Below are 17,860 nucleotides of genomic sequence, written 5' to 3'. Positions count from 1 at the left end.
GTGTGAGCAGAGCCAAACGGGCGGGGATTCCATGTGAGTTCACATGCCTCTTGTGTGTATAAAAGGTCAGAGACCGATCAGAGCAGCAGATCAAGAAAAAGAAGCTCCTGGTCACAGGAACAGCACGAGGATTGCGCTCGTGAAAGTCAAGGATGCAAAGGCCTCTATCCAGCATCACAGCTGATTTTCGACGGTAGATTTGGGAAGAAGGCACACCTGCCCAGCCTCGACGACGCTCCCTTGAGTGAGCTGTCCATCCATCATCTTCCTGTAACTATTTAGGATGGCGCTGGCAAGCTGGCAAGTATTTTTACTCTTGCAACACGTTTTGAAAAAACAATATTAACCTCAAATTACTGTTCTCATTTTGAGTAAAAGCTGAAGAAGCACAACCCTGTCCATGCCTTGAGATCTGCAAATCTTCCAGATCCCATAGACAATAAAGGTTCACACGAGGACATTTGTTCCAGGACCTTGCATTCACACAGGAACAATTTGCTGAGAATCCTGTGGAGGCTAGAAAGTCATAGAGCATTGAACATTTTCTTGTTCATCTAGTCTTTGATTCAGTGTCCAGTTAGAAGTTACTTTAGGATTCTCTTTCATGGTCCTATGTTTTGTAGATTTTCTTTGCACGGGGAAACCTTATTAGACAGAAACACACTCAATTAAAAATATATATTCTTCAAGTATGGAAAATGAGGCAAAACGTTTTCAAACAAAAATTATGGTTTTACCAGGCTCAAGTTTGCCCCCTGAAATGTACTGAAGTATAAGGTCAGTGGAACGAGATAAGAGACAATGTGCGAGAATGGCCATGAGTCTGGAGGAAATAAATTACACTGACCCTGTAGGGGGTGTATTAACCTCAATGTTCGGTTGGACTAGTTAAGTGTGAAATTTGTAGGGTGCTTGTTTGGTTCCTGGACCACACTAATGTTTAATATGCTGAAAAATATTTTGAGACATGCCATGTACCTTAAAAATTCCACATTGTTGAGTTGTTGTTTTTCTTTTTTTCATTTACAAGTGAGTTTAATAAACTTTTTTTTCATGTGGATTTTCTATTACTACAATGCGATGGCTAGGAGAATGACCACAGGTTGTAAGGTCCATGTCCTACAGTCTTTCTCCTATCGCAATTCATTTCTCTCTCTCTCTCTTTGTTTCATCACAAAGTCTCTTCCATTTAGAATATATTGGATGGTTTCATTCAAACATTCCCAGCTAAAGCATTTTACTGCCCCATTCTCATGTATGTACTCTCATACTTATAAGCCTCCACTGGCCCCGCAGCTGCACCCAAATCTCCAAAACTTGTTAAGACTACTCTGAAGTGAGCGTCACTTGGACCAAGTGACAGAGGAAGTAAACAGACATTTTGTGTATGGTTCTCCTATAGTAATCAAGGAGGCATCAGCAGAATCTCTAAGCTGTTGCACAACAGACAGCGCAAGTCACTGTACACTTTTGAAAGACCACATAGTAGAAAATACCACAAACACAAATGTCTGCAAAGAGGGACACATCACACACTAGCGCCCCATACACAACAGGAACCGCTTATGAGAAGGCATTGATAAAGTTGATATCTACTTCCAAGTGACACCATAGACATCTCAAACTTACTTTTCCTTGCCGAGAGCATATCATTGAACTTCTTGGGGCAAATAAAGTGTTCTAGATATGTTCCCAGCCACCACTGACTTTATGAGGCACATTTGTGGTACAAAAATCATTATTTGTTTTACAGGAGATAGTCAAAACCATCCAAAATGACATCTTGTAAGAATGCAGATACCAAACTGAGTTGCCTAATAATTGATGGTACATTGAGCTCTCCAAACATCTCCAAGAGCTCCTCTCCCAATGAAAATCATTAGCTGCATGCTAAAACACTGTGGATGGTGGATGGGCTTTAATTTGGAAATTGACTTGACCAGCAAGGTGACATTATGAACAGCACTGCGGCACTAACTTCCTGCAATGGAGAAAATGTGCAATCTCAGAACTAGAGGGCAACTCTTGCAGCTGCTCAACAGATTAAAAAGCATCAATTCACAGAGATGCATTTCATAATAATATTAATTATATTTAAAATCTGTATTTACTTTTTATCTTTTGTTGCAGAAACATTTCTGGACATTATATATCACAACTCAGTTAAACCTTTATGTCAAGTCATTCCTCATAAAAATACGCCAATCGGCAAAGTTGCATGCAGTTAAACTAATCCCACGCCAGGCAATAGTTTGCTCAAAATAAGGCTCCCACAGTAGGAAACACTGTATTGTGATCCCGTTATATTCCCGCTGTTTCTGGTCATTCATTACTTGTGTTTTTCTAATTCGATATATATTAGTAGAACTTTAAATCAGTACTTCTGATAACAACAGAACAGCACTGGCTGAATTTAACAATTCTAATTCAAAACTGTCAGAATTGGACTGACAATCCAGAACACTGGGAAAGTCCTCTATGGGCTGACAGAAAGTGTTCTGCTTACAGAGCATGATGTAGCTTGTTACACTTTCAGGCTTATAGCAGCCCTGATGGAAAATTCAAATGGGCCCCCATAAGGACTTCCAGAGCTAATCAGCTATCTGTTTGTATCATTTGTTCCCACTGTCGCAGGACCAGATGTCCCACATTAACAGTCTAAACATATGGTTACACAATGCATTCCAATGGCAGAAGGATGCGACATTCTGCTTGCACTGACTAGGTAGGCTAGGTAAGGAGGGAAAGTGTAGGTTGTATGTGTGAATGAATAGGACATTTTTGCCCCAGAATTGCTCCCAAGTCCTTGCCAGGCTCTGGAAGGCTGCAATGGGTGCACAGACCACCCCAGGCTTTCTGATGGAGCCCAAGCCCAAGGATCTACTGTGTCAGGCTCAAGCACTGAGCCATGTAGCCCACGTGAAGATCTTCCAGAAGTGGCACCCTTCTCCGGGGATGCGAGAAGTTCTCTGTTCTGTTCGATGCGTGGACTGCAGCGGTGACACCCTTGTTCCGCGATGCGACGGCAGCAGCTCCACCTGTGACACTCTTCTCCCACGATGCGTGAAGCTTCTGCACATTGCAACAACTATAGCGGCGACATCCACAATGTGTCGGCAGCAGCTCTTCTCGGGGATGCGAGGCGCTTTTCTTCGATGCGGTGCAGTGCGACAGTTCCAGCGGCAACACCCTCCTTCGGAGTTGCGATGGCAGCCACAGCGACTGCGACACGCTCTGACCTCGTTCCGAGACACTTCTCTCGATGCGGTGCAATTCAACAGCTACAGCGGCGACACCCTCCTTCGGAGTTACGATGGCAGCAGCAGCGACGGCGACACGCTTCCTCTTCATTGCGGCTCGCTTCTCTTGATGCGGTGCAGTGCGACTACTCCATCAGCGAAACCCCTGTTCAGAAGTGCGATGGCAACAGCAGCGACAGCGGCACGCTTTGATCTTGTTGCATTGCGCTTCCAGCTCCTTGCGACACGCAGTTCCTCAGAAGGCCCAAAACAGCAGCAGGCACTTCCACAAGAACTCTGGGGAGCTGGGGGGTGAAGTCTGTTGTCCCTGAGACTTTAGCAGGAGGCAAGCTCTTTTCCAAGCCCTTGGAGATCCTTCACAAGTTGAAAGCAAAGTACACAAAGTTCCTTTCTCCTTCCTTTGGCAGTAAGGCAACCACTGCAGGCCAATCCCCCAAGCAGCACTTCCGCTTGGGAATAGTCTCTCCTCAGTTTCTTCAGGATCCTCTCCTCAATAAAGGTTTCTTCTTGTAGTCCAAAAGTGATCTAATTTCATGGGATCCTGGTCCCAATATTTATACCCCAAAATCCTTTGTTCTCTGAAGGGAGAGGGGCCTTTGCCCAGTCCTAACCAGTTCTGAAGCACTCTGTTTACCATACTTCTCCTTTCCTTTCACAGTGCAGGGCAGGCACATCAGACCCCCCACGGGAGGTGGAGCCAGCATTGTGGAAGGCAAGTACAGTTCTGGAGCACTTTGTTTACAGGACTCCTTCTCTTCTTTCAGTGTGCAGGGTAGAGACACCAGCTGCTCCCCGGGGGTGGAGCCAGCATTGTGGAAGGCAGGCACAGCCCTATTCAAGGTTCAGGTGCAACTCCTCCCTCCCATCTAGATGCAGATCTCAATATTCACCACTGGGCTGACTCATCCTGTCTCTTGGAATCCCCCAGCCCTGTCACTCACAAAACCAGACAAAGGAATACACACCCTTGCAGAGGAAGGCTTGAAAGGTTAGACGAGCAAATACCTACTTTCTAAAAGTGGTATTTGCAAACTCAGAATGTTAAAACCAACTTCACTAAAATATGTATTTTATCATTCTGAGTTCAGGCATACTAAATTCGAAGTTCTACCATGTTCTCTGAGACAGTTAGGATTATAAACATGTAATAATCTAACAGCCCATTCTGGCCTATGGAGAACAGATAGCCTTGCAATAGTGAAAAACGAAAATGGCTGCAATTCACTATTAGGACATGCTACACACATCATGGCTTGTCCTACCTTATACTTACAATGCACCCTGCCCTTGGGCCTACCATAGGGTTGACTGATATGAAGATAAGGGAAGGTTTAGGGACTGGCAAGTGGATGCACTTGCCCAGTCAGCATGACAGTACCAGACTGCACGCAGGCTCTGCAATGGTAGACCTTAGACACATTTTACAAGGATGCCTCAGTGGGTGGCACAACCAGTGCTGCAGGCCCACCAGCAGCATTTAGATTTACATGCCCTGGGCACACTTGGTGCACTATACTAGGGTCTGACAAGTAAATCAAATAGCCAAACATGGAACAACTGATTAATACATCAATTTACAATACGGAGCACTTTCACAGTGGCACTGCACAGCAGTGGCACAGAGCCCAAAGCATCTAACACCAGCAAAAGTACACGAGGCAACAGCAAAAATGGAAAGGAGACCCATGCTAATGGTGCCAGGTCTCACAGTAATAATACAAATTCTGTGTACAGCAATCATCACATGGCCTCTTACTGGGGCCTCTCAAAATGCCCACTATAGGGTTTTGCAAAATGTATACTGTCATTATTTCCCTGGCACATTTAACTACTACCAAATTTACCTCCCTGATATCCATGAAGGGGAACATAATTTGTCTTCATCATTCTTTTGCCACCATGGCTACACAATTTTATTTGTGGGGATCTGACCTGCCATGCACAGAAATTAACAAAGAGCTTGTAATTACATTCACCACGGAATTTCCTTTATCAGTGGCCACGCTTCTTCATGAATGAAGTTAGAAACTGAATTGTCCAAAACTTCACACAGGTTATTCGTAAAAACATTATCCTTCTCATTAACACTGCAGTCAACGATTTGAAACAGTAAACTACAGGGAATTAAACCCACACAATTGTTTTTAAAAGGTTATATCAAATATATTAAAACAAGTGCACAGAAAATAGGCCGTGCCTTTAAAATAAATAGCATTCACATAAACCCAAGTAGCTGCTTAGATGAATACTTCTCCAGGCAAGCATCTGCCTTGCAACAAATAATGCAATTTATCTGACTGTGAAATAAATATAGGGAAAATTCCCCGGGAGTCTTGGGCTGCAACAATGTAATTATTCCCATGTGAGCCCTAAAAGCAGGTTAATCTGTCCTTAAACAAACAAACCAGTCACAGCACGCATAAACAAAGTTACAATTTCAAAGGCATGCCTTGAAAGCAAGGGTCGAAGTGAAATTGACTCAATACAAAAAATTCACGATCTCACACAGAGCCCTAAAAGCAGGCAACTGTGTGAAATTCACCAAAAGAGGTCAAAAGTTACGTTTAAACACCAAAGAATACATAGGCCTCATTTATGAAAGCCTTGCGCCACCGGTGCGTCACTTTTTCCCACGTTAAAAGTGACGCACCAGCGGCGCAAGGCCTTCATAAATAAGGCCCCGTATATTTACAATAAATCACAATCCAATGCTGTGTTTGGCAGGAGCGGCTCGTGGAGGGAGTGCTGTGGGGAGGTAGGGCGGAGGAGGAGCATGGTAGGGGGTAGTAAACTACAGAATACGTCCGGAGGTAAGTAAACAAATAAATAAATAAAACAAATTTCGTTGCGCGCGCTGCATCGCAATTGGCAATGAAATGTTTTTATTTCTTTATTTGTTTACTTACCTCTGTTCAGCCGTATTCCGTAGTTTACTACCCCCCTACCCTGCTCCTCCCCCGTCCAGCACCACTGCCCCGCAACACTCCATCCACGAGCCGCTAATGCTGTTTGGTATGCACATACCTCTAGCAGTAAGAAAAGAAGAAGTGGTATATGGATGACAGAGCAGAATCACACTTCAGAATTTATTAGCAGGAAACAATAGATTTATCGTAGCTATAAAAAATTAAGTTTCATTTAAAAATGACACATAGAAAAATGGTGCAAGCTCTTGTAGGGTTTCATTCCTATCGTACTTTCACTGTAGGACAGACTAGGCCTTATTTTTCTCTCTTTCTCTTCCCGTTAGTAAATTAATGCTTACGAGAATGCTGAAGCATGAATAATTTTACCCTAACGTGGCTAGATTTGATTTGCCATTGCTGTAGAATGTGCCAAATTTATCAAATGTATTTCTTCTATCTCAAGGTACATATTCTTGTTGTATCAGCTCAGACTTTAGCTGCCACATGCTCTCACAATGCTGAATAAGAGAATATTATATGAAGCAATAATGCTTACATGAAGTGTCAAATCTAGGGTCGGTTTAAGCTTGCTGTGTTACTGAAAAACTCTGTGGAATTCTGCAGAATTCCACATGGGGGCGGAGTAGACCTCCACGTACTTTTTGCCATTCACAGACTATGGTAATGGTTCTTCAGAAGCAGCCATATTTGAAAATAAAGTGAAGAGGGCTGGTAGACAGATCATACAGCCGGGAGCAGAGGCGAGAAGGGGGCATGCTAGGAGGCCTGGATTACATGAGATATGAAGTTACGGTACAGTACAGAAAGTTGGTATGGGGGTTGTTGAGGAGGCCAGTTCTCTGTAGTGACATAATGCAGGGATGCACAAAGTCAAGCAGGTAGGGCACGAAAGGGGAAGGTTAGGGTGCCAGTTGTTATCCCTGGGATGCAGAATGGATGGAGGATAAGCCAGCATGGAGAATGGGCAGGCTGCTGCCCTGCTACCTTGAGGTGGAAGCGCAGCAGTGCCAGGCGGATGCAGTGGGCTATGCAGACCGGTGGCAGAAACCAGACCTTGGGCGGCAGCATATCCTTTTTGGTACTGCAGGTGGGTGGCGATCTGCTGAGCTGGCTGACAGCTGTTGCCAAGCCCCTTGGCCAACTTGTGCAGGTGGCCCTTCTCCAGGGTGCTGTTGAAGAGCTTAGCAGAGCACAATGTTGCCCTGGAAGCAGGCACGGGCCAGCACCGCCAGGTAGCCCAACATGTGGTTCCACTGGCCAATGCTCACCCAGTCGGTGTAGAGCTGCAGCCGAAGCTTCCACTCTAAGTGCCAGCAGTGACTGAGTGAAAAGCGACAGTCAATAGGAGGCCGTGCCACCCCACAGCCTGTGATTGGTTAAAATAAATCAACTACTCAGAAAACACCACAAGCAGTGAAGGACAGGCACCAGAACCAATGACAGCCTTGAAAGCGAGGATTGACAGCTGAATTTGCAGGCCATACTGCTGCACAACCTGTGATTATACATTCCTTTCCAAAATGGACCCTGCATTTCTACAAGTAATATTGCTGCTTGGTGCAGGCTAATGAGTGGGCATTCTTGACAGCGTTCTCCTGGCAGTATGGTGCTACATTAAATCACTTCAGGCAATCATTTATTTGCGGTAAACCTGTTAGGATTTGAGTATAGCACAATCTCAACGTGCACTTGAATAATAGTATTCCTCTGGATTACTCACAATCCATACTCCCTTCTAAAGTTTCACTTTAAAAAAGCTGTCTAGCTCTACCATCGAGGCTCCAATGAGAGCAGAATTTAGGGCTGAAAGGTCTGAGCTGGCAAACTCCTCTCTGCTGGTGGGTGGCACAGTTTTTGGTACTCACGCTCTGCTTGGAGTGAACTTCACCAGCAAAGCGGGGTTTACTCGACACCCCTAGTCAAATCCCATGAACTTATCTAGAAGCTTGCAACTAATAAGCTTCTGTTGTAAAGTAGTTCATTGTTACTCAGTGAAACATTGAATAACTGATAGCCAGGCTGTGATGAAGTTCTCAAGGGAATCGAAGGTGCATGTTGCAAATAGACAACTATCTCACTAAGACTAACATTTCTTAGAAAGCAGGTTAACTTATTGCGTTTACTGTGGGTATGAAGGAAGAAGCAGCACACCATCAGATGATGTCCTTCTATTGGTTCAAGATGATTTAACAAAGAACTGTATTGATACATGTGTTTTCGTATTTTATATTAGTGTGTGTTTCTTGTTAGAGTTGGGAGTTCTATGGACTATTTCCTTGGTACTTCTTGGGATTTATTCTGAAACTCTTTAATAGAGTTTGGTCTATTCTCTACTTGCCCTTAAGGGGGGCCGCTACTGCTGCACCTGCTGATCTTAGGACACTCAGCTGAGATTCCCTGAACAACAGTTTATGGGGAGTTTGACAATTGATGCTTCATTTACTCACTCTTTTCAGAAACTCTTTATAGGTTCAACCTGACTCTTTAAATCTGATTAATTTAGAATAGGGACGTATTCCCTTATGGAGCACTATGTTTTAGTTTTCTAATGATTGCCACTAACCAATATTTTCTTGATATTTCTGTAAATGGATTTATCTGACTTACTCATTTGAATAAAAAGTACAAAAGAATACTATTCTCTTAATAAACAATAAAGGTTTTCTAACCAATTCTAAAACTCTCATCATTGACTGAACCTATAAAAGATGTTGATGATGCGTATTGAAATGTTTTGATTTATGCTCCATTATAAAATGGTGGCAAAGAACCATTGCCCTGAAGAAAGAATATAGTGCAGAGTTAGAGGCCATCATTGTAAGTTACTACTTGAACTGAGTACTGGGACATCGACAATCTATTGATTACCACGCTGTCATGGACTGCTGCTATTTATTGGTTGGGACGTCCTTTGTTCGTGTCAATAACTTCCTGAGCAGGGAAGCAGAATTATGGTAGTTGTAGATTAAGTGATGTACAAAATAAAGCAAGAAGAGAGACTGCATAATACAGCTTCCTGTATTGTAATAAAATTATTTTGTCAAATTACTCATAATCTTTTTTTTTTTCCTTGCCCAGATATGAATGTATGCTTGAAATGCCCGGATCTGCAGTGGTCAAATAACGGAAGCGCCAGGTGTGAAGATCGAACGCATCAATTTTTTGGATGGACTAACCCATTTGCCATTGTGTTGACATGTTTTTCAGCTTTTGGTTTCGTCATTGTGCTAGCAGCAGTAGCCATATTTTTAAAGAATCTAAACACGCCCGCTGTTAAAGCGGCAGGTGGCATCTATTCTTGCATAATGGGTGTAACAATCCTTTTTAGCTTCTTAAGCACAGCTTTTTTTATAGGTGAACCTAGTGACACTACTTGTCAAATAAGGCAGACTATGTACGGTATCAGTTTCACACTCTGTGTATCATTTGTTCTGCTGAAATCTTTGAGAATTCTTATTGCATTTGAAGTGAGCAAAAGAGGAAAACATGGCTTGAAAGTCACTTACCAACCAGCCCTGTTCATTATTATTGTAACAAGCATTCAGATCATGATTTGCTTAATTTGGCTGTTGGTGAAACCCCCAACACTGACCTTCATCTACTCAATACCCCAGATTGTTTTACTGCAGTGTAGTGAAGGTTCATACGTGCCCTTTGGATTTATGCTGGGATACATTGGTGTCCTTGCATTCATGTGCTTTGCTCTAGCTTTCAGAGGGAGAAAGCTGCCTGAGAAGTACAACGAAGCTCGATTAATCACATTCAGCATGCTCATATATCTCTTTGTTTGGGTCTCCTTTATTCCTGTTTATGTCACAACAGTTGGGGTATATTTTCCTGCAGTCCAGGTGGTCGCAATTTTGGCTTCAAACTATGGAATAGTATGCTGCCACCTCTTGCCTGCCTGCTATATTATAGTTTTTGAGAGCAAAAGCAACACAAGGCAAAGTTATCAACAGCACCTCGTCAGACATATCAAAGCCAAAAGATCTGTGTTTTCGGTCAGTACATTTGTTAATGATCAAGAAGTCTCTTCCTCAAATGGAGTGGGTTGTCAAACTAACTTTCCACTGTGGCACAAACATATGAGTGGAGTCAACTGTCTAATGAGAAAACGACACAAAAGCCTTTAAAAGGTTTTGCAAATGCTATTTAGTATGTAACATCAATTGTTTGCACACTTTACCCACATATTTCTCAGTTTGTTTGAACGTGAGAATATTATAAAATATATTTACAATGCCTCTCCTTCTGAGAGGTGTTGGGAGTGAAATAACTAGTGGGCATGATTAACTAAAGTAGTGGAGCAGAGAAGAACATCCTTTGCAACGCAACTTTTACCACGCAGTGCCTTTACGACGCAACTTTTACAACGCAAACGATTACAACGCATTGTGCTGGGGTGCGCTCTAGGATAGGGAATAAGTTTAATTTACTATCCAACACCTTCCCTAGTGTCCACGGGGACTGGAGTTGGAATAGTAAATTAAACTTTTCACTATCCAGCACCCCAAAGCGCTATGAGTTGTAAAGGTTTTCGTTGTAAAAACCGCGTTGTAAAGGCATGCGTGGTAAAAGCATGCGTTGTAACGTCATACATCCAGAGAAGATAGGCTGTCTGTTTTTAAGATTTGCATGCTATGCCTTAGCTGATGTTTTTCCATCTTCATAAATTGATTTCTCCATTCTGGAGGCAATTGTACTAATTCATAATAATATATATATATATATATATATATATATATATATATATATATATATATATATATATATGAAACAAAAGCTCCTCCTCAGCTCGCTCTGCGCTTGCAGACACCGCCTCCACGCCAGCAGAAATGAGGAACGGACCAACGAAGTTAGCAAAAAGATGTTTTTATTTTTCCAACAGAACCAGCGACGCGTTTCGAGCAAAAAAGCCCTTGTTCACGCTTATTCATTTATAATATACATTATTAAGTTGACCAAAAAACATTCTTTCACAAACGAGTTCTCTTAACCACCTGGGCATCAGCAATGGTTTAGAAAACAGAATACATCAATGTGTCAGTTTTTAATTACTGAGGTTTTTGGCTGACATGATCTAGGTCAAATTCAGATCTGTTCATAAACAACAACAGTAGCTGCAATGTATTGTGTACACTACTTAAAGCATAACTGTGATGGTCGTCAGATTAACCTATTTAAACTCCTAACAGTGTATTATGCAGTGAAGCAGTTGAGGAGACAACGTTTACAATGCTGGCAATACCACGCAGGTTCCTAACAACGCAGTCATTACAACGACTGCATTGTATCCATGTGTGCTTTTATATCGCAATATGTTTCAACGGCTCGCTCTAGGTGGCGTGCAACACCAGGGAATATGTTGGATTTTAAATCTAACACCTTCCCTGATGGTGAGCTAATTGGAGTGGGAATAGTAATTTATACTATTCCTAAATCCAGTTCGCCACCTAGCACAAGTCGTTGAAACGACTTGCGATGTAATGCCATGCGTGGTAACAACGCAGTCATTGTAACAACCACGTTGTTACCTACCGCGTGGTAAAAGCACGCATAGTAACGTCATACATTCAAGCAGTTGTCATCCTGAAGACTGACATTGGCTCTCACGACTTGCGTTGGGGGGTGCTGGATAGTGAATAGTTTAATTTACTATTCCAACTCCAGTCCCCGTGGATAGTTGGGAAGGTGTTGGATAGTGAATTAAACTATTACCTATCCTAGAGCGCCCCCCAGCGCAAGTCGTTGTAATGACTTGCGTTGAAAAACCTGCGTTGTAAAGGCACTGCGTGGTAAAAGTTGCGTCGTAAAGGATGTTTCCCGCTCTCACTCGTACACGCCATTTGTACACTGATAGTCAAATACTATGTCAAAGTTTACACCATGCCATTTTTAAGGGAATCATTTGGTCACTTGTGATTACCTAGCCATTGATGCATCAATTTATTAACATAGTCCACCGGTAGGTGGACAGCAGAAAATTCTACCTGAATCTAAATGTGTAACAGAACTGAGTATCACAACATTGCCTAAAATGAGACCCAGATATCGGTGTATTTTGCTTACCCTTGCCCGTTCCTAAATCTAAGTATAGAACAGACCTATATCACTCAAAGCAAAGGGGACAAGCAAATCAGTGCCCCAAACTGCAACACTGTTTGTACCCCCAAATGGTGATTAAACAATTTTTATTGGGTTTTGTCAACTTTACACATCAGCAGTTGTAACAGGATTAGAACAAAAACCATTAGCATTCTTCAGATACATTTCAATTTCAGTACACGAAAGAAACCCAATACCTGTATAATAAATATCTAAGACAAATAGCAAGTATCAACAGGTTTTTATTTTTAGTTTGTGCATGTCTTTATAGGCTAAGAGTAACATGCACTGGCCTGTAATGATAAAAAAGTTCAGACTCCTTCAGTGACGTGCTACTGCATAACACTGTCTCCCTATGTGTCCTAGAAGGATGAGGGGAACCTAATCAATAATGGGGATTCATTTTAGACCTGGGAAGAGGAAACCAGGGGGAGCACGAACAATAATGGTATAATGATCAAAACAGAATTGGGGGAGTTTGCAGAGAGGTCGTGAATGCTGGCATATTGTGATGTGGAGGGGGTTAATGTTTGGGCTTTAGGGGGGAAAGTTGGGTCAATGCCCACATAGATGTATGGCTGTGCTAAGATGCGGGCTGGCATTGTTGGCATCCGACGGAGCCTGGAACGAGAGGCCTTTATATATTGTTGTTGGCCTCCGAAGGAAGCTAGGGACCAGAGGCCTTTAAAATTTCAAAAATGAGGGAGAGGAATCTTCTTCAGCTAGTTCCTTGACCTACATAAGCATGGTATACCAGGCTGAGGCTATAGGGCGCAGGCGTATGCAACAGGCTTTTTCCCAATGCTGTGCAGAGCTTTCTGCCTTTCCCCATCTGAGTAGTGCCTTGTGCCATTTGGGGAGAGATGGGCGGTATTGGGTCTTCCAGTGCATGATTAGTAGACGCTTGGTCAACAGGAAGGCGAGTGGTAAAGCGCGCCCTTACCCTGTGTTTTGTTTTCAGGGAAAATCCCCAAGGTGGTGGCCTCCCATGAATTTAATCCGGTGAGCTCTGTTACCGTGGTTAATGAAGCTTGTACTGCGCTCTAAATGCAAATAAAATTCAATATCCACCAGGAATGATGTGCGAGGAGCACAATTCATAGCTAAGCTTTCACAAAATATGAACAAATAAAATTGCAACATATTTCATGCATGCATTCTTCAAAGGCTATTGATAGGTCTCACCAATAGAGTAACACCCCTCAAAGTGATGCAACTGCATCAAAGAATAAGGCATTCCATGGAATTACCACACTCTTTATTGTTATGCATATTGTCTGCACTCTGGCGGCTCTGATTGAATATCTGCAATATTTAAAGGCAGTAGGTTTAACTTGCAAGTCATTGGGGCATATTATCAAGGGTGTTTATCTCCGCTTTTTTGGCTTTAAAAGCCAAGAAAGCGGAGATAAAATTATCTCACTATTACCTAGCTGTCGCTAACACAAGTTAGCGACAGCTAGTAGGAGATAGCGACCATCTCGGGCCCCACTTTGCATGTCAGTGATATTTATCACTAATGACATGCAAAGTGGGCGTGCCAAGATGTTAGCGACTGAAAACAGTCGCTAACATCGCTATCTCCTATTACCAACATTTAGAGATATTCGCGCTAAGCGCGAATATCTCCAAAAGCTAACACCTGCCCTGACCAGTTCTTAGCCATGTTATCCAATGGGAGGTGGATAACATGGCTAAGAGAATTTGCTCGGTAATGCATGAATATCGCTGACTTTTCAGCGATATTCATGCATTGCGGGGATTTTTATCGCATTTGCGATAAACCTTGGTAATACCAAGGTTTATTTGCGGTAAAAATCGCCGCAGCTCAGCGGTAAAGTTTTGTCTCTAACCAAGGAATAGCGATAATTATCGCTAATGCTTGGTAATATGCCCCCTAGTTTTTAATGAATTGAGCAAACTGAAAATAACTCACTATGTGACACAGCATTTGCAGCCTGATTCATGAAGTGAAATTGCGCCCGCAATCGCTGGGAAAACGCAAATGCGGGCGCAATTTCCGTAATCGGCATTCAACAAGAAAATAGCGAATTCGCAAACACATATTTGCGAATTCGCTAATATAATCGCAGAATCCCTGCCGCAGAGCATTAGCGAATCGGAAATAGCGACACACCACGGAATCTGCGAAAATAATAGCGAATTCGCAAAAAATAATCGCTATCGGCATTCAAGAAAATTCGCAATTAGCGAAAAACCCAAAAATCGCTATTTGCACGGCGCAAAATAAGGACAACTCAAAGCAGGTGGTAACCATGAAAGCCATTGAAAAAAAAATTCAAAAAACCGTTGTCCTATCACCAACAGGTACTGGCCTGACCAATCACACATAAGGACCATCAGCAGCAGCAGCATTAGGAGTCCCACAATGCCAGGAATGTACATGGTGGTGAGGCGTCGCAGGCTACAGCGATTAGCACGGAGGAGACGCAGGATCCAGGACAGGATATTCCGCCAGCGGGTCACCTTGCTGGGCCAAACCAGAGAGCAGATATATGCTAAATACAGGCTGAATGGGGAAATGATAATGCAGCTAATACAGGACCTTGACCCCCTGATGCAGCACCCAACAAACCATACCAATGCGGTGCCTACACATGTGCAGGTATTGTGTAGCCTGCACCTCCTGGCCTCCGGAAGCTTCCAGGGGGTAGTAGCGGCTGCTGGGGGAATATTCCAGCCCACCATGTCACGCTGCCTCAACAGTTTTGTTGACGCCATGCTCACCCAGCTACACCGTCACATCAAATTCCCCGCCAGCCAACAGGAATTGGACATGACAAAGCTACAATTCTACAATGTAGCCCATTTTCCACATGTGCTCGGATGTATAGACTGTACCCACGTCGCCATCTGCCCACCAGCTGGCATGGAGTATATGTTCCGCAATAGAAAGTGCTACCACTCCCTCAACATCCAGATGGTCTGCAATGCCAAGACATACATCACTGACATCGTCTCACGGTACCCAGGGAGTACCCATGACTCCTTCATTTTCCGGCAGAGCGGACTCCACACACGACTGGTCAGGGGAGAGTTTGGGGAAGGACACCTACTTGGTAAGTACACTTTGATTGAAATGTCACATTGCAAAGATGTAACAGCGCAGCACAGGCAATCACCATCTGCTCCTCTCATTCAGGTGACAGTGGCTACGCCCTCCGTGAATACCTCCTGACCCCATACCTCAACCCTGCTACACCCCAGCAACGATTCAGAAAAGGGGGTGGTGATGAACAGAGTGTCTGAATTGAGCAGACCACTCTTACCCAGTCCAAAGATCAGGGCTTGATCCATCACCGTTATTTATCTCACTGCCCCATCCCAGCTCAGAACCTGGCTATATGCAAATCAGTCTGTCCCTGGCCCAGTGCATCATGGGAACAGGGCAGACTAAACTACCAAGCCAATTCTTCACCAGAAAGGAAACAAGCTACCGGGGACCGGTTTCTGGCATTTCAGCCGTCTTCGGCCCGGCTTGCTTGAATCCTGATGGAGCAGTGAGAAAGGGACTCATGTCTGAGTATACCCTGCCACACCTATAGTGGCCAAAATCGATTCAGAAAAGGGGGTGGTGATGAACAGAGTGTCTGAATTGAGCAGACCACTCTTACCCAGTCCAAAGATCAGGGCTTGATCCATCACCGTTATTTATCTCACTGCCCCATCCCAGCTCAGAACCTGGCTATATGCAAATCAGTCTGTCCCTGGCCCAGTGCATCATGGGAACAGGGCAGACTAAACTACCAAGCCAATTCTTCACCAGAAAGAAAACAAGCTACCGGGGACCGGTTTCTGGCATTTCAGCCGTCTTCGGCCCGGCTTGCTTGAATCCTGATGGAGCAGTGAGAAAGGGACTCATGTCTGAGTATACCCTGCCACACCTATAGTGGCCAAAATCGATTCAGAAAAGGGGGTGGTGATGAACAGAGTGTCTGAATTGAGCAGACCACTCTTACCCAGTCCAAAGATCAGGGCTTGATCCATCACCGTTATTTATCTCACTGCCCCATCCCAGCTCAGAACCTGGCTATATGCAAATCAGTCTGTCCCTGGCCCAGTGCATCATGGGAACAGGGCAGACTAAACTACCAAGCCAATTCTTCACCAGAAAGGAAACAAGCTACCGGGGACTGGTTTCTGGCATTTTAGCCGTCTTCGGCCCGGCTTGCTTGAATCCTGATGGAGCAGTGAGAAAGGGACTCATGTCTGAGTATACCCTGCCACACCTATAGTGGCCAAAATCGATTCAGAAAAGGGGGTGGTGATGAACAGAGTATCTGAATTGAGCAGACCACTCTTACCCAGTCCAAAGATCAGGGCTTGATCCATCACCGTTATTTATCTCACTGCCCCATCCCAGCTCAGAACCTGGCTATATGCAAATCAGTCTGTCCCTGGCCCAGTGCATCATGGGAACAGGGCAGACTAAACTACCAAGCCAATTCTTCACCAGAAAGGAAACAAGCTACCGGGGACCGGTTTCTGGCATTTCAGCCGTCTTCGGCCCGGCTTGCTTGAATCCTGATGGAGCAGTGAGAAAGGGACTCATGTCTGAGTATACCCTGCCACACCTATAGTGGCCAAAATCGATTCAGAAAAGGGGGTGGTGATGAACAGAGTGTCTGAATTGAGCAGACCACTCTTACCCAGTCCAAAGATCAGGGCTTGATCCATCACCGTTATTTATCTCACTGCCCCATCCCAGCTCAGAACCTGGCTATATGCAAATCAGTCTGTCCCTGGCCCAGTGCATCATGGGAACAGGGCAGACTAAACTACCAAGCCAATTCTTCACCAGAAAGGAAACAAGCTACCGGGGACCAGTTTCTGGCATTTCAGCCGTCTTCGGCCCGGCTTGCTTGAATCCTGATGGAGCAGTGAGAAAGGGACTCATGTCTGAGTATACCCTGCCACACCTATAGTGGCCAAAATCGATTCAGAAAAGGGGGTGGTGATGAACAGAGTGTCTGAATTGAGCAGACCACTCTTACCCAGTCCAAAGATCAGGGCTTGATCCATCACCGTTATTTATCTCACTGCCCCATCCCAGCTCAGAACCTGGCTATATGCAAATCAGTCTGTCCCTGGCCCAGTGCATCATGGGAACAGGGCAGACTAAACTACCAAGCCAATTCTTCACCAGAAAGGAAACAAGCTACCGGGGACCGGTTTCTGGCATTTCAGCCGTCTTCGGCCCGGCTTGCTTGAATCCTGATGGAGCAGTGAGAAAGGGACTCATGTCTGAGTATACCCTGCCACACCTATAGTGGCCAAAATCGATTCAGAAAAGGGGGTGGTGATGAACAGAGTGTCTGAATTGAGCAGACCACTCTTACCCAGTCCAAAGATCAGGACTTGATCCATCACCGTTATTTATCTCACTGCCCCATCCTAGCTCAGAACCTGGCTATATGCAAATCAGTCTGTCCCTGGCCCAGTGCATCATGGGAACACGGCAGACTAAACTACCAAGCCAATTCTTCACCAGAAAGGAAACAAGCTACCGGGGACCGGTTTCTGGCATTTCAGCCGTCTTCGGCCCGG

The 17,860-nt window shown here is 44.2% G+C and overlaps 1 protein-coding gene across 2 annotated transcripts in view; it reads left to right on the top strand.

Annotated features, from left to right (window-relative positions):
- The window catches only part of LOC147707951 (G protein-coupled receptor family C group 6 member A-like), a 451,952-nt gene extending 441,127 nt beyond the window's left edge, over window positions 1-10,825 (top strand). For both annotated transcript variants that reach the window (XM_086926749.1, XM_086926748.1), the window contains exon 6: window positions 9,266-10,825. In XM_086926749.1, the coding sequence (XP_086782875.1) occupies window positions 9,266-10,320 (1,055 nt within the window). In that variant the 3' untranslated portion in view covers window positions 10,321-10,825. The remainder of the gene's footprint in view (window positions 1-9,265) is intronic.
- Window positions 10,826-17,860: the final 7,035 nt, after the last annotated feature.

Source organism: Lissotriton vulgaris, chromosome 6 (assembly GCF_964263255.1).
Source record: "Lissotriton vulgaris chromosome 6, aLisVul1.2, whole genome shotgun sequence".
In the NCBI taxonomy this organism is placed as follows: domain Eukaryota; kingdom Metazoa; phylum Chordata; class Amphibia; order Caudata; family Salamandridae; genus Lissotriton; species Lissotriton vulgaris.
The sequence above is the reverse complement of the archived record's forward strand: the minus strand, read 5'-3'. Positions and strand labels throughout refer to the sequence as shown.